The following is a 23,445-nucleotide window of genomic DNA, read 5'->3' as shown; positions in this document are numbered from 1 at the left end:
TAGGTGCAGCGTGGACCAATGGCAAAGCCACACGGTGGTGTAACACATCCGTGCAAAGGCTCGATTATGGACACAAAGAACCACATGAGAGATCATTTGACTTTAGTGGAGTTGTGATAATTATGATAATTAGCCATGTTTAATAGACCAATACATTTTTCCTTCTCCCCCAGGAATAATAGGAGTAATGGCTGATGCAGTGTGGAGATCTGTCTCCTAAACCTGCATGCATTCCATGAATGACTAGCTGGTCATGACCTCTCCAAGACAAACCCATGCATCATCAAAACTGCCACTAGCCTGCAAATTAGCATATGATCTGGTTTGTCAATACTCACAGAGCTTACTTACTTTATTATTGTCTAAACATAACAATGACAGTGAAATACTATTGTCAAAACCTCCAGATGAATGAAGCATTGTGGGTATGAATTTGAAAAGGCAAAGACAGCTGTTTTAGTGGTCCGAGGGGTGTTTGTTCGCAAAGAAAAAAAAAAAAAACACCAGTTAGTGACAGACCTCAAAGGATGTAAGATGATAATTTTCTGTTTATATTTTATTATTCTACATCCACATTTTATAGCCAAACCGTGTCATGTGTCTGTGCCTTTCACAGCAGCATGTGGCCTGATATTTTTATTCCTCTTATTAAACACGAACTTCTTGTAAGGAGAAAGAAAAAAAAAATTATGTGGTGGACACAGAACATATGGAAACATTATATGTCCATAAAAGAAGGAATGGGGGAGAAAGAAAGTTATCATGCTAAAGTTTGACTATCATGAAAAGGATATTGGATCTACCATGTCAAATCAATTAGAGGGGTAAGCTGAGTCAGAAATGTGCAGTGGTGGTAGACGAAATGCATCAAAAATAAAGAACAAAATGGCCCCAAACAGGAATAGTATGTTGTATCTATAGGCATGTACACCTACAATAGGCCAGGGGCTTTTGAGGCCATATTTCCGAAAATGCACACACTTATAAAAACACAATAATTTGCTCTGTATCTCTGACAGATAAAGTTAGTCTAATAGTCTGACAACCCACGGGCGGTTCTGATCTTGTCTGTATAGCACGACAGCGATAAGCAGGCCCCGTGTTGCATCAGACTAAGGCCTTTACAGACTACTGGAAAAATCTCCATTTTCTCCACAGCTGCTTTACGCTGCTCAGTATCCATGATTAACACAACAGATCAGATCATATACAGATAGGCATTTGGAAATAATCAGTGATTATCTGACCATAAATGCAGAAAATAAAGCCGAACTAACAAACTTCAATTCATTCTCAGAATTAAAACAGCCACTGATAAATTCCTTGCTCTAAAACGCTGTAACTGTAGCAGGAAAAATATTGCTCCAGCGTACTGTGATAAGCAGAGTAACCATAATTTGCATTATTCATTGGCTTTATATGCTATTAAGTAAAAAAACAAACCATTGTAAAACAGCATGGGCCTAATCTTTATTAGTCCTCAGAGAATAATACTACTGCAGAGAGAGAATTAATGTCAGTTTTTGCTCGGTACTCACCCACAGAGAACTAATTGTAGTTGAAGCTTTGACACAGAGTACATTTACTACTGCCAGTTTTTTCTTGTAATGCACTAAACACAATATTAGATAATATATAGTGTATGTCTGAGCCACATGTTACCTAAATAAAGCCATGGTCAGTCACATTTTATTTTAACCCATAAAAACCCAAACAACCACTGGCGACCAAAATCATACACATTTTTATTAACTTCTGATCCATTAAACCTATCAGTACATGTAAATAATTAGTGTAAAATGCAGTTTGTCACTTTTTCATGGTGATCACATATGACCCATTTGGGCATTCAGAGGTTCCGTAGTGAACGTGGAAACACCATCATCTTCTACAACATTGATTCACCAGTAAAACCCATGGAGTTGGATCAATAACAGTGGATGGAGACACTTGGTTTATGTTCAGTTATTGATAGATTTAAAAAAAAAAAAAAAAAAAGTCACATTTTCTTCATTTTTCTCTATTTCTGATATTATCACAATTAACTTTAACCCTTTATCAAATAATTGGCTATTTTTTTTGGTAATTTCCACCCACATTACAAGACAGTGACAGCAACAGTTCCAGTAAGGCAACAATCTCAGGTCCAATGTGGTCTACAGGGTCTGTAAGGTCCACCTCTGCATGAACAGTGAGTGTACCTGCTTTGTTAGGTACCATGAAGTAATGGTACTAATGTAAGGAATGATGTTAAAAGGGATAATGTGGATGTGGACAGGGGTCTGGATCAGCACTTATGTTGTTCTAATGCTCTAAAATACATATTTCTTTCACATTATGTGTGTTTTTCTTATATCTTTTTTATATTTACTTTTTGGGTTCTTTTTTTTTTTTGCCATTTACAGGGAAGGAACCAAATATGGTAACTTCACTGACCTTGATTTTTTACATAACTTTTTTTTTTTTTTTAAGTATTTCACAAAAGTAATAAAGTCTTGTTATGTAATCCAATAACACACTAAGGTTGAAATGTTGAATTTCTATGAGTGCCCTATAAAGGGTTAACCTGAGCTTTTATCAACATCTACATGTAACAGTGAATTAAATGTGGGAAAATACCTGATTTTTATTGAAGAAAGAAAAAATACAAAGGATAATATTATAATAAATGGTGATAAATTGCTTAAGAAAGGTTAAATAGACAGAAAAATTCATTTGGGAACTGCCGGAAAACTGGGTCTTTATGGGTTATCCATATGGTTTTCCTATTCATTCTTCACAGAATAAACAAAAGGAAAGGTTATATTGTAATATGTCATAAGAAACCTGAATATAACGCGATTGTTTTTAACAGAGGTTGAGAAAGACCACCTAGTGTGTGAAAAATGATTGCAACATATTGGCTGCACAACATCATGTGGAAAAAGGAGAAACAGATTAGATGAACGGCCCGGCCAGTGTTCAGATAAGCATCAGAGAAACATGGCATCTTCAGAATAAGGAAATCTACTCTGTGATTTGTAGCCTTGGGATGTTCCTGATACAAGAGGCACTGTTTTTCTGATGTGTTTGATGTTATCTAAAACATGTGACCTGCAACACTTCAGTGAGAACTCAAACTGAGAGCAGTTATCATAACAAAGACCTAGAAGGTGCATCCAGGTGAGCAACAGAAAAGGAAAAGAGAAGCACAGTATTTGTTAACCACACAGCCTCCAGGCATGCGGGGTTACTTTTACCGTTCAACAAATGAAGACTGAAAAAAAACCAAAAACTGAGCCAGTAGGTCGAGGTCCCATGATGAAAGTGCAGTGTTATCTGCAGTAAGATTATTATGTCTTATGAAGTGAGTATGTCTAAATGAAGAAATATCAACCCCTTGAACCCCTGGAATGCACTTTTAATTGTCACTTTACTTGTTGTACTATTTAGAAATAATAAATCTTAGCTGTTTATGGGTAACTTTTTAAGAAGGGAGGATATTTTTATTGTTTTTATCAGTATTTTTATTATTTTTGTTAGTATTTTATCAGTAATTTACTAAATGCTGCTGACAATTGGGACCTGAATAGATTATTTTGTTTTTGTGTATTTTATATACTGACAAATAAACTTGAATCTTGAATCTTAAAGAGAGGATAAAGGGTATCCTACCTCACAGACCCTTGATGTAGGGGTCTTTGAGAACAGTATTTTGCACCAGCATTGTAAATACAGATTTCTTACAGGTTATGCAGACGGACTGCCTTATACAGTCATGGAAAAAAATATAAAACCATCAAAATTCATCAAAAACAATGGTTATGCAATCAAGTGTGAACTCCTGTGTGTGTCATGTGACTAAAACAGACAGAAAAGAAAACATGGAATGCCTAAAAGCACTGTTTTTGTCAGTACAATGCCATAGCTATTGAGGTAAGAACTGAAGTGATTTTGGTTATTAGCAAGAAAACATGGAAAATGGCTAGATATCAGCTCTGAAATGAAACTTCTTTTAGTTATTTTTGTTGTTATCATTATATTTGTCTAAACAAATGTACATTTAGTTGTACCAAGTATTAAAATGAACCAGAAATTGAAGAATACAAGGGGTGGTCTAATAATTTTTTTTTCCATGACTGTATGTAAAGTGAGATATTCTGTTTTTATTCTATTAAGCATGTTGTAATAGTTGTTACAGTCACAAAGGGGATTTCTGAAAGCATAACAAACAAAACTATATCTACACAAACAATATATTGCATGCCTGGAAATAGTTTTACTCATGTTAAATCCAGATTAAGAATATAGCATATAAATGTAATGACAAAGATTTTTTTAAAAAGCAGCATGTCTTCATTGTCTGTGTCTTCTCACCATCTCACAACGCTAACTGAACATGTGTCTTCTAAAAGTACCATACAGTATGATTGTGTATAGCTCTAATTCAGTAACCTGCATACATGCATACAGAGTGGATTAAGACTGAAGAATGCATGCAAACATTCAGCCACAAGAGGGCGCATGTTAGTTCAATGTATGGGATGACATTCCACAGCACATACTGTTGCAGTATTTTTTATTTTTTTTACTTTCTTGCTTTTTTCCCCCACATACACATAACTTAATGAAAAAGAAATGAAAATTAATGACCCCACTGTGTGTTATTTATGTATTATCAGACATATATCATTAAAGCAATTTAAACCTGAGCCCTCAATCAAAAGAAAATATATCTGACTTTTGCAGATCCCTTTGCTAAGATGATTTTCCAGATGAAGAACAGAAATAATTAGAAATGGAAAAATTCACCCTTTAAAAAAAAAAAAAAAAAAAAATCTATAAATCTCTTATTTACAAAGTCCACTGAATATCTTTGTTTTCACATGCTAAACTCCGAATGAGCTCCATTTTCACATTGAAGGTGATATGGGATGGTGCTTTAGATGATGCCTGAACACGTCTTGTTTGCTGTTGTGTCCAACAGTGTAATAAAGAGGTATAGTGAAAGGAAAATACAGGGTAGATATGGCATCATTGGGACATGAATTAGAACTTCTTATCTAAAATTGTTTTGGGGCAACAAAAAGTAAGTTAAGTAAGTAATGAAGAGGAAGGACAGTTCAGCAGGAGTACTGAAACTGTCCAGTCTGTTCAAACATGTATTCAGCGAATGCTAATCTGCTGTGACTTCACAATGCGTGAACACAGTGATTCTTGAAGCAATACTGTTGAATAGATTTGTGCCATAATGAAACCACATCCTCTGTTTTACACTTGGTTTGTTGTTTAATAACTCTGGTCTGCAAGTAACATGTCACCACAATGAAAGTAGTGAGTGTACTAATACACTAATAAAGAAAAATTAAGCCAAAAATGCTGGTTGGCTGTAGATTCCATGATACAGTCTTGGGTCAAAATGTGAAATTCTGAGATGGGAGAATGGGTTTTACCCAACAGGAATGTTTGTCTCAGAGCAACCAGATTTACTTTAAAATATTGTCTGCACATTAATGATTACAATACACTGACTTTTCAGGTTCTTTCTAGTGGAAGATTTATATATCTGTTGAATAAATGTACATAAAGCCATACATATGTGTAATAACTAAAGCAGTCAAAATTAATTTGTTAACACAAATTAATCCATCATCATGATTAATCTGATTAAAAGTTTTAACGCAATTAACCCATCTGCAGTGCAGAATGACTCTGAATGTCCCTGACAACGCATTTCGGGCAGTTTGTCCCAGTAGAGTTAGTGTCGCCGCCGTCACACATGTGCAAATGAGCAGTTGATCCGGTAGAGACTGACAGCAGAACCAACCCATAAAGATGGAAGACACTAAACAGCACATTGAGCCTCTGGATGGAAATATGAGGACAAAAAAACCAAGATGGAACAGTTGTTTAAAGTTGTTTTATTGAAACTGTTGAAGGTGTTTAACAAACACATTAAGTGCATATACATTCCCTTCTTTCCTGAGTCTGTTCGCTCATGCAAAATGAAACGTGATTAATGTAGATTAAAAATGAATGACAGACAGACAAACAGACAAACCAACGCTGACAAAAACATAACCTCCTAAGTGGAGGTAATTAAGGATTTAAATTATCCTAATGATAAAAGTGTGGTAAGTTTCAGATGGTTTTGCAGAATGTTCCAAGTTGCAGGTGCACAGTATGAAAAACTGGACTTTCCAAATTCAGTACGCACTGAAGGAACCTGCAGAGTGATACTGACTTGAACTAAAATTCAGTTTAATTCAGTTTTATTTGCAGAGCCCTATATCACAACAAAGTTGCCTCACAGGGTTTTACAGAATTAGTTGAAAATGGAAACCATCAACAGTCATTAAACAGTAGATGGAGGAAATGGATTAATGTCCCGGGCACACTGTAAAATAAATCTGTAATTTAGCAGAAATTTGACTGTTTATTTTACAGATTTTTCCTGTATTTTTAAGATACATTAAAATATCAATGAAATTACAAAAATAGACTGTGATTTTACATGTCAAATGTAAAATAACATGAAAAAACTGCAACTGTGAATAATCATAACATTTCCATTTTTTAAAAGAAAATTTTTCTTTTTTCACAGAAAAATACAGTTAAAATACATCTGCAAATGTATCATAATTTCACAAGTATTTCTTTTCTATTTATGAGATTAAACTGTTAATTTAAAGTTTAATACTGTAAAAAAAAACAACAATAAAACGAGTTAAAATTACTGACAATTAACCATAAAAGAAGTATTTGTTCTGTAAGTTTGACAAGACTTGTTTGTTTATTGACAAATATCTTGTGTAATTACGGGAGGCTTCACAACAAAAATGTTGAATAAATGTGTGTTTGTGAACGTATAACATGTAAAGCACTGATAAACTGTCCAAATACAGTTTTTATCAGTGGATTGTACAACTTAGTCTCATTGAAAATTATTTATATATTTATTTATAGGTAATTTGGTTGTTTTAATACATGTAAATATTCTTTATTAAACATTAAAAAGTAAAAAAAAAGCAAAATCTCATGTAAAGTTAGGGCAAAAAACTGCATTTTAATTATGGAAAATTACCATATTTTTAATGAGATGGTTATTTTCCATTATTTAACGGTACTTTTTTGGCACCCCTGCTGCCGGAATATTACTGTTTTTTACGAGTTTATTTTTTATTTTTTTTCAGTGCATCCCCCATCTTTAGACCCTCCTTCTCGGCAAGGAAAAACTCCAAAAACCCAGTGGGAAAATAGAAACCTCAGGGAGAACCACAGTGAAGGAGAGATCTACTCCCATGGATGGACAGACTGTAGATGCACCAGGACTGATGGACGTCCATTTACAGATGTAGTTCCAGTCTGTAAAGATGCAGTAGGGTGGGGGCACATGAGGGGTCCATCTAATCAGATGAGACAGGTGAGGGTGGGGGAGGAGGTCCGGAGTCACAGGTCCAAGCTAAAAGATACTAAAGAATTAATATACAATGGTAAAAGTCCAATGAGGGCTTTAAAAACAAATAAAATCTAATGTTGATCATGCCATTCAACTTTAGAATACATAATAATTAGAAATGATCAGATCAAATTAGACAAAACTGTAAAAAAAAAAAAAAGTGACCTTTCAACAAAATATACATCACAAAACAAGTGTCTACAACCACTATCATTAGTCAAACTACATGGATTTTAAAGGTGAATCAATGTTGTAAATGATGACGGTGTTTCCATGTTCACAACAGAACCTCTGAACGTCCAAATGGGTCATATATGACGACCATGAAAAGCCGAGAAACTCAATTTTACCTGAATTATTTACATGTATTGACTGGATAAGTGGTTCAACAGTTACTTAACATTTTAGATCATTAGATGCTTTTGGTGGTTGTTTGGTTCTGGGGTTGTGGGTCTAAAGAATCAATTAGACAACTACAGCTCATTCAGAACTCTGCTGCTGGAGTCCTCACTAAGACCAAAAAAGCAGACCACATTAGTCCAACTCTGTGGTCCTTCCACTGGCTGCCTGTCCGTCAGAGGATAGACTTTAAAGTTCTGTTGCTGGTCTATAAACCTCTGGATGGTTTAGGACCAAAATACATCAGTGACCTCCTGACCCAGTATGAACCCACCAGACCCCTCAGGTCATCTGGATCCGGTCTGTTGTCAGTTCCCAGAGTCAGAACCAGACATGGAGAAGTTGTGTCCAGTTTCTATGCTCCACATGTCTGGAACAAACTCCCAGAAAGCCTCAGATCAGCTGAAACAGTTTATTTAAATCCAGGTTAAAGATCCAGAAGTTCAGATCTACACTGTTTATTTTAAGCTCAAAGTTTTTATGTTTTTTTTTTTTTTTCCCCATGCCTGTACTTTTTATTGCTTCCCCTGCACCCCGCTGTAATGCTTTTAATGTTTTATGTAAAGCACTTTGAATAATGTACTTTAACTTCCTGAGACCCATTTGTTAGAACACGACACTAGGTGTGGACCCAAATGCAGCGACACTCCAGGTTCAGTGGTCAAAAAAAGATTTATTTTACAAAAAACAAAAGCACAACAAGGACAACAAAAAGAGAAGCACAACGTGCTCTACAAAAACCTAAAAAAAAACTCTAATGAACTAAAAGAGAAGTACAACATACTCTATAAGGTCTACAAAGCCTGAGAGGATTAAAAAAAGGAACAAGATTCAAGATTCAAAATACTTAAGTATGAGGTGGTCTTCACAAGATCACAGATATGACGCACTGACAAGAGACGAAGGGAGCAGGGAGAATATATAAGGGAGGCGGGATCAAAAACAGGTGTGGACAACAACGAGGGAAACACCAGGTGCAGACAATGGAGGGAAAGGGAAGACAGAGACAAGACTGAGAGAGTGCAGACAGAACAGGAAGGAGACTACTATCACCAAAATAAAACAGGAAAAGACAAAAACCCAAAACTAAATCAGCATAAACGACGACGCATGACACCATTAAGTAAAAGTTTTTAGGTTTTTTTTTTTTTTTACATTGCATAATTGCCTTGATTGGAAACCGTAGGATGCCACAGTTTTTCAGGTAATTTTAATTTTTATTTAATTAACCCTTTCATGCATGACATCCACATTTATGGACGCATAGTTTAAGTTCACTTCCCAAAGGGTTATAAAGGCAATATTCTCCAGACCACAAGGGGGCAGTCTGTATAGACCCTAAGAAATACAATGGGAAAAAAAAGGATCATGTTAGTTTTAGAATTTGGACTGTTCTGTGATCTCCTAAAGTTAACCTCCTTTTACCCAGCTATGGGTTTTCTATTTGTGGAGAAGAGTTTCACAGCTTGAAAAAAAAAAAAAAAAAAAAAAAAAACCTGTCCACCGCAAAGGACATTCCATAAAAAAATCTAATTAAAAAAATGCATTTGAAAAAAACTGTTGCATCATGATGTTTCCAATATAGACAATTATTATTTAAAAAAAAAAAAAAAGCCAAAATGTACTTTCCCGGGTCTCAAGAGGTCAAATACCTTCTTAATAAAACCATATAAAAAAAAATTTAAAAAATAAAATAAAATAAAAATGCATTTCAACTTTAGCCTAATTTTGAGTAATAAGAAAAAAAAAAATCGAGATACTTTTTTTTCATAATTCATGCATGAAAGGGTTAAATGTCCTTTGCAGTGGACTTTTTTTTTTTTTTTTTTTAAATAAAGCTATGAAACTCTTGTCCACTACAAAGGACTTAATGCATTGCTGGGTCCCAGGAGGATATAAATAAACCTGTCTTGCCTTGCCTCTGTCGCGCAGGCGCAGCTGAAGGTGTCACTACTGACCGCCTGGAGCTGTCCACGGCCTGTGGTGCTGAAACGCACAGGGCCAAACCCACAGAGCTCCTCGGTATCTCTGCAGGCGCTAAATTCTAATTATACGGTTAAATGGCCCTATTATATCCACCTTTTACGCATGACTGGGTCTTGTGACAAATCAACAAGGTGACAAAAAAAAAGAAATTAGTGAATCAATTTCAACAAGTCTGTCCACTAACTGAAACTTTTTTTTTTTTTTTTGTCTCTGTTTCGTTCTGGTAATCTGATCGTGACAAAGCCTATCAGTCCCCGCTCATGGGTTGCGCCCCGGGCCGGTTACACAACAAGTCTGTGATCATCTGGAACCAGGACAATCACCGGGACCGGAATACGAAGCCGCTTTCCCCTCCTATGATTGGCTACTGAGCGCCGCTGCTTCCGTAAACACTCAAATATGCAGAGAAAACCCTATAGCTGCATCGAAATCTAATGTTTTTTCTTGTCAGTTTTGCCCGAAAATGGCGGAGGATGTTCATGCAGATGGAGACTGTGGCACAATTCCGACAGACTTTCGCAAATCGTCTTCCAGTGAGGAGTACGACTGTAAAATATGCTTCAACTACTACGACCTGGAGCGACACACTCCCAAAATCCTGGACTGTTCCCACACCTTCTGCCAGGAGTGTCTGGAAACTCTGCATTCCAGGGAAGGACGAGGATGGAGAATCTGTTGCCCAGTGTGCCGCCACCGAACCCCGGTACCGGAGTATCGGGTTCATAATCTTAACGACAGCACTGCAATGACAGAGGCGATCCGGCTCAGAAAACACGACCCTGTGTCTACTGCAGTAAACAGCGACGAGCAAACAGGTCCAAGTGCGTCCCCTGAGACCCCCCAGGACAGAGGGGACAGCTGCCAGACGTGCAAACACATTGCGTTTATGACCGGCTGCGTCTGCGCCATCTTCTCTTTCCTGTCCATGGTGGTGCTGCTGTTTCTTGGCCTCATATTTGTACATAATTTTAATAACCCCACGTCGCCTATCGGTCCTGTTTGCTTATTCGTGGGTAGTGTTCTCGCACTATTTTCCATTATATTCACGTGGTTGATGTGCATGTTGAAGTACAGACCTGAAACCGAGGGAAGCCAAGTTCCATTTGTTGTAATATGATGTCATTTCTGGCTGCAGTGGGGTTAGTATGGATGATACAGTCGTGGAAAAAATGATTAAACCAGTGGTTCCCAACCTTTTTTTTTTTTTTTTTTTTTTTTTGGCTTGTGATCCCATTATAACGTCACAAATTTCTGGCGACCCCAGACATTCATAACAGAGACTTTTTTTTTTTAAGCTAAAATTATTATTATTAATTTTTTTTTTTTTTCTAGAACTCACTTTTTATTGGTTTTTCTTTCTTTTCACCCATTATACATTTTACAGTGGTACAATGGGATACAATTATAAGAAAATATAAATAAAAATATGAAAATCAAAAAATTGATTTGTTTTTGATCATGTAATGGTTTTCTATACTATGTTGCTAATAAACATTCATTTTAGATGACATTTAGTCTATATGGAAGCAGAAAAGCCAGGTAGATTACTGCACAAAAGTGAGAATTTTATTTTCCTTGGTCAGGATATGTACAGTCAGTCCAGTTTGGATTTCCAAGGCTGACAATTAATACTGAACAAACAAGAACTCAAACTATGAATCATGAAAGAGCTGCAGCATCTGAGACTGACCACAATGAACATTTGAAAGACAAACAGTACCACAGTGCTTCATGATGTCATTTCTGGCTGCAGTGTGGTCATTATGGATGATACAGTCGTGGAAAAAATGATTAAACCAGTGGTTCCCAACCTTTTTTTTGGCTCGTGATCCCATTATAACATCACAAATTTCTGGCAACCCCAGACATTCATAACAGAGACTTTTTTTTTTTTGGCTAAAATTATTATTATTAACCCTTTCATGCATGAATTATAAGAACCTTAATCAAGATTTTTTTTTCCTGAGTGTTTTTATTCCTCTATAGGCATGAAAAAAACAATGTGATTGATTTTTATTTATTTATTTTTTCTTTATGAACCTATTTTTCATGGAGTTACAAAAATGTCCACTCAGCTGGACACCATTCATTTAATTTTTGAAGCTCAGAAACATGTATTTACTGACATACTGTGTGAAAACTATTAAATAAAAGCATTTTTAACCTGCTGAGACCCAGTAATACATTTTTGTCCTCTGTAGGGGACAAAAGTTTGACAGTTTTACTTAAAAAAATGCAGTCCATTGTGAAGGACATTCCATTAAAAAAATAAATAAATACGAATAATTTAAAAAAAAAATGTTTCAGGAAAAAACAAACCAAAAAAATGTTGTATTATGTAGTTTCCAATCAAGACAGTTGTTTAACATAAAAAAGCAAAAAAAATAAATAAATCACTTTCCTGGGTCTCAGGAGGTTAATGCTGCTAATCTGATGTTTTCTCACATTTTAACATACTATAATACTAGTTATTACTCACTCAGATAATATGCAAAAAAAGAAAAAAAAAAATTTTGTTAAAAAAAACAAAACAAAAAACCTCTGTTAATTACAGTCTAATAACAATTAACAATTGATTTAGATAAAAGAACAGGAAAGTTACAGTAATGGTATGAATGTCAGTGTCTGGGATGATGCATAAGTGTCCACTGTGTTGGCTGATATGGAACTAAAACAATAAAATCCATGAATATACAAGAGAACAGCTTTGAATAGCTGTCTACTATAGTGACCACTATGCATGAAAGGGTTAATTATTTATTTTTTTCTGGAACTCACTTTTTATTTTACTTTATTTTATTTTATTTCAAACATGCAAAGAAAATAAAACAAAACAAAGCAAATTAAGACATAAACAAAATAACATTTAAATAGACAGAATCTATCTTCTAGCACATACAAGTCTGAATTTTGCATGGTCGAAAAAGAGTAGGAAGAAGTATAAACTTATTTTTATTTTACTTTTTTTATTGGTTTTTCTTTCTTTTCACCCATTATACATTTTACAGTGGTACAACAGGATACAATTATAAGAAAATATAAATAAAAATATGAAAATCAAAAAATTTGTTTTTGATCATGTAATGGTTTTCTATACTATGTTGCAAATAAACATGAATTTTAGATGACATTTAGTCTATATAATGTATATTATTATGGACAGAGGCAGAAAAGCCAGGTGTAGATTACTGCACAAAGTGAGAATTTTATTTTCCTTGGTCAGGATATGTACAGTCAGTCCAGCTTGGATTTACAAGGCTGATAATTAATACTGAACAAACAATAACTCAAACTATGAATCATGAAAGAGCTGCAGCATCTGAAACTGACCACAATGAACATTTGAAAGATAAACAGTACCACAGTGCTTCAGTTTCAGCTTCAGTTTGTCATGTCTTTTATGTATTGGGATTGTCTCTCTCAACTCACCATACATTTTTTATTAGTAAGTTTTTTATTTTTATCAATTACTAGAAATTTCAGGCAACCTCCACGTGGGGTCCAGACCCCAAGGTTGAAAAACACTGTATTAGACCATCAAAAGTCATTAAAAACAATGGTTATGCAATCAAGTATTAACTCCTGTGTGTATCATGTGACTAAAACAGACAGAAAAGAAAACATGGAATGCCTAAAAGCACTGTTTTTGTCAGTACAATGCCATAGCTATCGATGTAAGAACTGAAGTGATTTTGGTTATTATCAAGAAAACATGGAAAATGGATAGAGATCAGCTCTGAAATTAAACTCTTATGAGCTATTTTTGTTGTTATCTTTATATTTATCCAAACAAATGTACCTTTAGTTTTACCAAGCGTTAAAATGAACAAAAAATTGAAGAAAACCAGGGTGGTCTAATAACTTTTTCCGCAACTGTACAGACTTCTTTTTTGTATTTATTTCCATGTGGTGATATGGTGTAGTCAGTGTTTACTATAAATGTACAGACTGTAACTTGCACTGATAATCAGCTTAAACCAAATTTGCCTGTAATTTCAACCATATTTACAACAATCCGGTAAACAAATACACCAGTATGTTGTAACCAGTGGTAACTAAGTGCATATTTGGGTTAGTCTGCTTTAGTTTTTCCATTTCACACAACTTAATACTTCTACTTCTTGTATTTTTTATTGCGCTACATTTATCTAACACCTCAGGTTACAGTTCTTCACATACTTCCTATCTACTGAAAGTCATGTACCATCTCCAGGTGTATCGATTTTGAGCATTTGTGATCATCTTCAGTCTTAAGGGATACATTTTCTTTAAGGTTGATAAAAGTGAGACAGGAATGCATTTCTGAAGTCATGAGAAAGTGATTAGATATATGTGGTTCTCACTGGACAGTGATGCTGCAAAAATAGATGAACTTGTTGAAAATGATGTCAGGGTTCCCATGCATCCTGGAAAACCTGGAAAATGATTGACAATTTTACAGTCATGAAAAACATATGGAAAATGAGAAAAAAAGGTCAAATGTCCTTTACATCAGGGGTGTCAAACTCATTTTAATTCAGGAGCCACATACAGCCTAATATAACCTAAAGTGGGCCGGACCAGTAAAAATGACATAAATAATAGGATAAGAACTTATAAATAATGCCAACTCCAAAGTTTTCTCTATGTTTTTGAGTGAAAAAAGAAAAATTCCGTAATGAAAATGTTTACATCTACAAACTGTACTCGAACATAACATGATCAAATATGAACAACCTGAAAATTCTTAAGAAAAGTAAGTGCAATTTTAACAATATTACACCTCAGTTTATCATTTATACATGTGCATCATAACTTACAGATCACAGTGGATCTACAAATACACAAAATATTTGGTAACAGGCAGAATATTAGTAAAATTCTGCAAACGTCTCTTAAGACATTTCATATTGTTCATATTTGTTCAGGTTATTCACATTTTTTGTAAAAGGATAGTCTGTAAATATGAACATTTTTGTGTAATTTTACTTTTTTTACACTAAAACAAAGATTTAAAAAATTAGCATTTTTCATTATTTACAGGTTGTCATGATAGTATTTTACTGGTCTGACCCACTTTAGATCAAATTGATCTAAAATGATTTTCACATCCTTGATTATTAATATCTTCCTTATAATATTTGCATTTCACAAATTCATCTGAGGGGCCGGATTGGACCCTTTGGCGGGCCGGTTTTGGCCCCCGGGCCTTATGTTTGACACCTGTGCTTTACATGGTTAAGTTATCCAGGAAAATTATTTATCCTGCCCGTGCCTTGTGACTTTGTGTGCTTAAACTGAGACGAAACAAAAGAAATTGTAAAACAAATATTTTTAGAGGAAGTGCAAGAGAGAAAGTTTAATTGGGAATTGTCCAGTTGAACATTGTAACTCCAGTTTGTCATGCCAATGAAGTGCTATGCTGTAATCTCTGGGTGTGTTTGCATTATTCTATGATACATTTGTCATAATTATTTTTCACAGATAAATTATAGCCATAGACTGCACATCACATGTCTGAGTAATAAACATAGAAACAATCTGGGTAAATGCAAGTTACAACTGTAGAAAAGAACACTTAAGAATGAGGGGGGGCAGGGGAATGGATTAGTGTATGATGTGATAACTTGTCTCTGTACCGGCTGAAAATGTCCTGGAAAATAATTTCTAGGAAAGAATGGGAACCCTGGATGTGTTTCAGTAGATGAAATGAATACTCAAAATGCCTCTACATCTACAGGTTTTAAATGTAATATACTCCTTATGATTGTAGTAATATGAATCCAAAACTTCATAAGAGTAAAACACTGTTAGGGAAGATTTATCTACTTTATTCAGAGACAGTGCACATTTATACATTAACATCATAACCAGGAAAGACACTTGTGCAAGTTTTTAACAGGAAAACTAACTTTTACATTTTACAGCATAAAAATTACATTTAGTGGTGGTTTAAATATACTTTGTCAGTAATACTTACATTCATTTACTTACACATAATTTTGACTTGTGGATTATTTTCACAATGTGGTGTCAGCGCTATTAAAAACAGACTCAACATTTCTTTCACCACTGGTTATGATCAGAAAGATCTCCCCATATATATTATACTTCCATCACTGAATACATATCTTACACTGTAAAAAATGACTGTAGAATTAACACCAAAAAGTTGTAAAATTGCAACATAAAAAAACTGTAAGTGACAATACAAAGCAACGTTGTTTATTTGAAAAGATTTTTGTGTTAACGATTGAATCAAATATAGCTGTAGTTTTTACAGGAAGAGTATGTGAACAAAACCAGATTTGTATGTAGAAATGATGTATTTCTATTGTTTTTAGAAAATAAAACTGTACATTGAAAAAGAATGTGATGCTGTTTAAATTGCAAGACCATAATGTTGAAATAACGGCCTATTTGCTTTTTTTTTTTTTTTTTTTAAAAAGCTATAAAAAAGTAAACATTTAACAATGTAACATTTTAAATTTGTAAATGAATGGATTGGTAGAGTTGGTAGAGTGGCTCGTCTAGTAACCAAAGGGTTGGTGGTTTGAATCCTGGCTCCGACTGTCCATATGTCCAAGTGTCCATGGAAGACACTGAACTCTAAACTGCTCCCAGTAGGACCTGGTGGGTTTGGACACCATGAAGGTGGATAAAATGCACTGAATAAGTGCAGTCCATTTACCATTTAAATCCAGTGTTAAATCTACATGTTTAAAATGTTAAATCTACATGTTACTCCGTAAGTATGTTTACAGTTGGATGTGTTTTTTACAGTATTGTTCTGGAAACCACAGCTGCCAGTTTTTTTCTGTAAAAACAGGATTTTTTTTACAGTGTATACACAACTCAATTTCCCGTATTTTCCCCCCTTTAAAAATGCACTTAATAGTTATTGGTTCTTTTAAGATAAATTTCAGATTTTAAAGATGCACAGTTATGACAAACAAAAGGTCCAGCTCCAGTTTTGCTTCTGTTGAAGCTGACAACATTAAAGTTATCAGTAACAGTTTATAATAATGGTGAATTTTGTGTGACTGATGCATGACTTATGTTGATTTAACGTATTAATTCATGCAAGATGTGTCAGAAATTATTTTCCAGCCATAAAGTAATGATGAAGTTATTGTGACTTTTTATTACGTTTTCATCGTGGTTTGTCTGTTTGTCTGTTATTCTGTCTGTTAGCAAGATAACTCAAAAAGTTATGGATGGATTTGGATGAAATGTTCAGGAAATGTTGATTCTGGCACAAGGAACAAATGATTACATTTTGGTGGTGATGGAGGGGGGGGACTGATCTGCCTTGGTGGAGGTCTGCACTTTCCGGGCACTTTTCTAGTTTCATTATATAACAATTACTTGATCATCACTTCATTTATTGACTTCTAAGTTAAGTGATATGCCACCAAATTCACTGGATTCCATTCATCTATTAACTTAAGAACCATGCATTAGTAGTACATAACAACTATCTCTTCATTTATGTATATTATTTACAGTTTTTCAGTTTGTTATATAGGCTTATGGAGCTTCCTCTGATGATTGGGTCATCCAGAAATATGGAGATGTTTAAGATTGACATGTTTTTATATAGTTAAAATAGTCTTACAGATAATCTGATCGAATGCATGAATCTGAATGAATGTTTGTAGAACCCGGCTAATCTTTAACCACATGATGTGTACCCTTTTTAAAAAGTATAATCAGGTCTTCATTAGGTGACTGTATGTGACTTCTCATAGTGCCACCACCACTTCTAGCAACAAGAGCTATTGTGCCAATGACAGAAATTTCCTACCCTATAATCTTCTCTATGTGATTACACTGACTCCCCATGGTGGACCAGGTCAGCAGGGGATCCCAGGCCAATGACCCTGAGGGGACAGGAGCCTACGGTAGATGAGAGAAATAACTTTGGGGTAGGGGGTCAAAATAAGTAGTGCTGTAAAGTAGGAAGACAATGGATGTGCAGATGACCTCCTATGGGTCTTAAATCATCTGATGGGCTTAAGTTTGGTTTCCCAAGTCATGAACTGTAAGATAAAAACTCCACTAATGAATGTCCCACGCCTATCACTTTCAGGTGTTATGCTAGGAGAACTGAGATATAAATAATAAAATTGAGCAATCCCTTCATATCTGTAAGGATGGATCTGAAGTGTAAGGTATAATAAATAATGTCCTCTAGAGGTCATATAGAAAAGGTAAATATTACAAAGAATGTGAGTTAATGTATGGGTTCCAGATGTTTGGACTATGGGGTTCACAAGGAGATGTTGGGACCTTTAGGACCCCAAGTTATGGGGGAGAGAAGCTAAGACCCTATACAGGGTGGGGAAGCAAAATTTACAATGAACATTTAGTTGTTTTTTCTCAGCAGGCACTACGTCAATTGTTTTGAAACCAAACATATATTGATGTCATAATCATACCTAACACTATTATCCATACCTTTTCAGAAAATTTTGCCCATATGAGTAATCAGGAAAGCAAACGTCAAAGAGTGTATGATTTGCTGAATGCACTCGTCTCACCAAAGAAGATTTCAAAAATAGTTGGAGTGTCCATAAAGACTGTTTATAATGTAAAGAAGAGAATGACTATGAGCAAAACTATTACGAGAAAGTCTGGAAGATACTATTAAAGAAGAATGGGAGAAGTTGTTACTCGAATATTTGAGGAACACTTGCGCAAGTTTCAGGAAGCGTGTGAAGGCAGTTATTGAGAAAGAAGGAGGACACATAGAATAAAAACATTTTCAATTATTAATTTCAATTATTATTATGTCAATTTTCTTGTGGCAAATAAATTCTCATGACTTTCAATAAACTAATTGGTCATACACTGTCTTTCAATCCCTGCCTCAAAATATTGTAAATTTTGCTTCCCCACCCTGTATAAAGGATGATAACAAAGAACCCCAGTTGAGACGGCTTTTGTGTTTGCATGTAACAAGGTCTCCCAGATCTGATTTAATAAATACCTCAAGGGAAGATTAAAGAAGTATCTGAGAATTGATTCACCACAAAGAAAATCATCCTATCAATATCAGTCAGTATATTTATGGTTTGAGGACAGCAATCGCTTAATTTGGGTTACTGGGTTATGAAGAGACAGGGTTCCTACTGTTTTACGAATCTGCTAAAAGCCATTGAAAAAGTCGGCATTTATCTATCTGTAATCTGTTGTTTAAGAGGCGACATCAGTCTCAGGAGTTAAAACCGTCTCTTTCGGGTCTCTCAAAGGGACCCCTTCATTTGGTCATCCAGTCAGTCTCAGTAATACCACTTAAATGCCACTGTGATAAAAGCTTGAGAAAAAAGGAGGGGTGTCAGGCTTCCACACGGGAGCCTATAGGCAAGACCATGTCTGGGGCAAAGGGCTTCATTTCAGAGGGACTGCAGGGCTTAAAGTTAAAGATTACTTTGAAATCTGCATCAAACTCTCCTGCTATATCCCATCCTCCCTCCCTCCCTCCCTGCAGCCGTCACTCCTTCTCTCAAAAAAATAAAAAGCTGTCGCCACAGAGCAGGGGATGAGTTGGGAGCAGATCCTCTTTGATGACAGAGAAGGATCCTTTTGTTCTCTAATCCCTACAAAACCCCAACTCCCCTCTTCCCTATAAGTCCAACTGGATGTCAAGGGGCTTCATAATCAGCCAGGGGCTCTAAAGTTATTAGTTTACCTGTTTTCCAAGAGAATGAAGTAAACATATCATGACACCTCTTGTAAAAACCTATGATTTTTTTTTTTTTTTTGAGTAAAATATTTTAAAAGCAATATTAAATCAGTTGCTTTGTGAGTCACATGATACAAGTCAGTGATTGTCATAGGTGGATTTCAATGAACAGCCATTAGCCAGTGACCACGGTGTCAAAGGGTCAACCGCACACGCACACGTTTAGGATGCGTTTTCTCTTGTCCTGTGGCTTTCTTTAAGTGTTTGCAAAGTGTCTCTGTGTCATTACCACATTGGACACACATATTTCACAGAGGAGATGAAAGTGTTCCTTTTTCTCGTAACATCTGCCCTCTGATGATTTGTGTCCCATCAAGATGACCTCGAAGACATAGCCTGAGGAGTGTGATTATCACTAGTATGTACACACACTGCCTTGTCATGTGATCACATGCTTGCGTGTAGTATGTGTGTCCAAACGTATTTGTGTGGAGAAAGACATATGTCTGTGTGCTTGTCGTTAAAATATATCTGTGAAGACATATGGCCTAAAAACACTGGAAACACTGAAAAGCCAGTGGGTATTAGGGATCAATGTCCAGGGTCAAAGTATCAAACACAACTTGCCTATCTATTTCACTTCATCATGTTGTGCTTCAGATATGAAAAGACTTTCTGCCATCATGAGCAGTTAAAGTCAGATCTTTAAGCCTAAAACTCTGATTGAAAATGAGTCCACCAACTCCCCCTAGTGTTAGAAAGTAGGAATGTAAATAAAGGACAAACCAAAAATAAAAAATAAATTATGTTTAAAGAAAAAGCATAAATCACAGAAAGAAGAAGCTACTATTTTTAGCTGGCACCCAGCAAAAAATGAACAAAATGAAAAACTAGAAGAAACAAAGAGCTACTGTTACAAGATCAAAATACTGCGGGCACAGGAGAACCATTCACACTGGAAAACAAATGTCAACATAGTCATAAAACATCTGGATCATGTGAATTAACAAATCTTTTTTTAGATATCTGTGGTTTTAGATGAGTGATTCAGAATACAGATTTTTTTTTTCTAATGACAAAGCAGCAGACCTGTATCCTTTCTCAACTCTAAATAAAGTAAGTTACTAGAAATGATAAAAGTTTTTGGGAGATTCTGGGGAGGATTGTTTGGATGTAGATGAGAACAGAGTCACTAGATTAACACCATTTGCTAATGCTTAATTTTATCATAACATTTTGTTTGCATTTTGAATGTTATGTGACTAAAGACTGTCATAACATTTGATAAACAGCCCTCCAACTATTTGTGTTTTAATTTCAGCTATTATATGGTTTTATTTTACCACAAAAAAATGCCTTGTGTTATTTCCTAACAGGCATGGTAACCCTTTCATACGTTAATTATGAAAAAGTTTGAAAGTGTTTATTATTCCCAAACTGGATTTTTTTCCATAAATGATTTGAACATGAAACAGGACTATTCACTGTAATGGTCACAGCAGATTAACACTTTAAAATTCGATTTCATGGTGAATATTAATTTCTAACATGTCCATAGGGCCCTCACCATAAAGAGATCATATGATTGGCTTAAGGGGACATGCGATTGGATTTTTGATATTGCTTGTATGTATTATTTATTGTTTGCGATCTGATGTTGCTTATACTATTGAAATTCTGTATTTTTATTGCAAAATTGATGATGATCCGTGTAGTGTATTTAGTACATTATATGCTGTTTGTCTGATATGTGACTGCAGATGGAATCTAGTCTTTTGGCAAAATCTGGTGAAGTGGATTTTTTCTCTTTCTTGAGATCAGTATACACTGCACACAGTCCTCTTAAATGAACTAAACTACACTAAATTAAACTAGTAATAATTAGTAATAATCACTGTGCTCATCAGGGCACTACAGTGGACATTTAACATTACAATCATCTATCTAAGACACAGGTGTCAAACATGTGGCCGGGGGCCAAAGGTTTCAATGCGACCCACAAGATGAATTTACTAAGTGCAAGTTAGGGCATCAAATTCAAAAATAATATCATAATAACCTAAAAATAATGACACCATTTTTTCCTTTTGATTTAGTGCAAAAAACATTAAATTATGAAAATGTTTACATTAACAAACTATCCTTTAACAATAAAATGTGAATAACCTGAACAAATAAGAACAACCTGAAATGGCTGCCATAGCTCAGGTGGTAGAGCGGGTCGTCCAATAACTGAAGGGTTGGCGGTGGTGTATGAATGTGTATGAATGTTTGGTGGTGGTCGGAGGGGCCGTAGGTGCAAATTGGCTGCCACGCTTCTGTCAGTCTGCCCCAGGGCAACTGTGGCTACAGATGTAGTTTACCACCACCAGAGTGAGAATGTGAGAGCAAATGAATAATGGATCAATAATGTAAAGTGCTTTGGGTGTCTAGGAAAGCGCTATATAAAATCCAATCCATTATTATTATTATTATTATTATTGTTATTGGTATTATTAATATTAATATTATTATTATTAATAATAAATGTCTGAAGAAAATTAAGTGCAAATTTAACAATATTTTGCCAGTTATTAAATGTTTTGTGCCTTTGTAGATCTGATCTGTAATGCATATGTATAAATGATAAGTCGAGGCAGAATATTGATAAAGCTTTACTTATATCAAGGAATCAAGGTTACTTTAGTTATACCCGTAGGTAGATTTGTTTTGAAGTCTAAGTGATTGCCTTGGCATTACAACAACACATACATTGAACATGCAAGACAGGCACTTGATCACGCTTACAGACAGGACAAAAAGACAGGACAAAAAGTGCTCAGCATTCCACCAGCATGGATAAGTAAAAGAATAAAATAAATAAGATCAAATAAATAAAAACAAGATGCAATAAAAACACAATAAAAACCAGGAAAGATAAAATAAAAACAATCTGGGATAAAACCAGGATAAGAACATAAAATTAAAAAATTTTAAAATTTTAAAAAATTTGAAGTCACAATAATAATAAATAGAGCAAAGAAATGGAATAAATAACAAAATAAGTTAGTAAAGTGCAATGTCACTATTTCTTATTGAGCTCAGTGACGGTGACAGGAACAAAGCTATAATTGCATTTTTTTCAGGTTATTCATATCCATTTTGTTTGGATAGTTTGTAAATGTAAATATTGGCATAAATGAACATTATTTTTTGCACTAAAACAAGTTGGAGTTGTCATTATTTATTGGCTATCATGCTATTATTTTACTGGTCCGGCCCACTTCAGATTAAATTGGGTTGAATGTGGCTCCCAGAAGAAAATAAGTTTGACACCCCTGATCTAAGATGTTATAAAAGACATATGTATTAAACTTTGAAATATTCCCCACGCTTTAGGTAGCCTAAGCAGAGTTTTTTTTTTTTTTTTTTTACAAAAAAATAAATGAATTATGCAATAACATCCACCTCAATTTCAATTAACTTATTCATGTATTTAGCTATTTTTTAAAGCTTTTTTTTAGGTTTTCTGTTATACTAAGCCAACATAAAAAAAATAAATAAATAAATAAATTAGGTCTCTGCCGTCCTTGTATCTGACAGTACTGCTGCTGCACACTAGGTCGACTCTGGACCAAATAAGATCAGTTCCCAGTTCAGTTTCACCTTTACTATAGGTCTGTGCTGTGTTTACATATGGGTGCACTCCATCCATTCGTAGCCTGATCAGTAAGAAAAAGAGACAAAAGCGACTGTAGCTCAATAAAACCGAATAAAAGGTATAGGATTTCAATAGTTCTGCATTTACCCGGTCAAGCGATGATAAAGTTGATCAAACAAACCGGTTCTACTTCAACACTTCTTCCGCTTCTACTTCTTCTGTTGCTGCTCGCCGACAGTTGTGACCGAGAGTAACCCCACTGACGTCCCCGCTGCCCCAAGCACGCGCCACCTCCAACGATCCAATCACTGAAGA

At 35.0% G+C, this 23,445-nt stretch overlaps 1 protein-coding gene and 2 long non-coding RNA genes across 5 annotated transcripts; 2 read left to right on the top strand and 1 right to left on the bottom strand.

Annotated features, from left to right (window-relative positions):
• The first annotated feature begins 9,791 nt into the window (after positions 1-9,791).
• On the top strand, positions 9,792-11,684 carry LOC115436914 (E3 ubiquitin-protein ligase RNF186-like). Of its 2 annotated transcripts, none has more exons than XM_030159906.1 (2): positions 9,792-10,992; positions 11,608-11,647. In XM_030159906.1, exon 1 carries the CDS (start codon positions 10,287-10,289, stop codon positions 10,938-10,940), a length of 654 nt encoding a protein of 217 aa, XP_030015766.1. In that variant the 5' UTR covers positions 9,792-10,286; the 3' UTR covers positions 10,941-10,992; positions 11,608-11,647. The 2 variants fall into 2 exon arrangements, with proteins under 2 accessions (XP_030015766.1, XP_030015765.1); XM_030159905.1 differs by having other exon boundaries at positions 9,793-11,017; positions 11,638-11,684.
• A 2,008-nt stretch (positions 11,685-13,692) lies between these two features.
• On the bottom strand, positions 13,693-23,368 carry LOC115436918 (uncharacterized). Of its 2 annotated transcripts, XR_003937885.1 has the most exons (3): positions 23,278-23,368; positions 17,610-17,701; positions 13,693-14,238 (listed from the first exon to the last, which is right to left on the bottom strand). It is a non-coding gene; the product is annotated as an uncharacterized LOC115436918 (long non-coding RNA). The 2 variants fall into 2 exon arrangements; XR_003937884.1 differs by lacking the exon at positions 23,278-23,368 and having other exon boundaries at positions 17,610-18,230.
• Positions 14,112-15,704, top strand: LOC115436919 (uncharacterized). The gene is made up of 2 exons (XR_003937886.1): positions 14,112-14,216; positions 15,401-15,704. It is a non-coding gene; the product is annotated as an uncharacterized LOC115436919 (long non-coding RNA).
• Positions 23,369-23,445: the final 77 nt, after the last annotated feature.

The sequence above is a fragment of the Sphaeramia orbicularis genome, chromosome 17 (genome assembly GCF_902148855.1).
Source record: "Sphaeramia orbicularis chromosome 17, fSphaOr1.1, whole genome shotgun sequence".
In the NCBI taxonomy this organism is placed as follows: Eukaryota; Metazoa; Chordata; class Actinopteri; order Kurtiformes; family Apogonidae; genus Sphaeramia; species Sphaeramia orbicularis.
Note: the sequence above shows the minus strand (reverse complement) of the source record. Positions and strands in the feature narration are given on the sequence as shown.

Coding starts and splice junctions, on each gene's coding strand:
- LOC115436914 (XM_030159905.1), top strand. CDS start 10,287: ATGGCGGAGGATGTTCATGCAGATGGAGACTGTGGCACAATTCCGACA.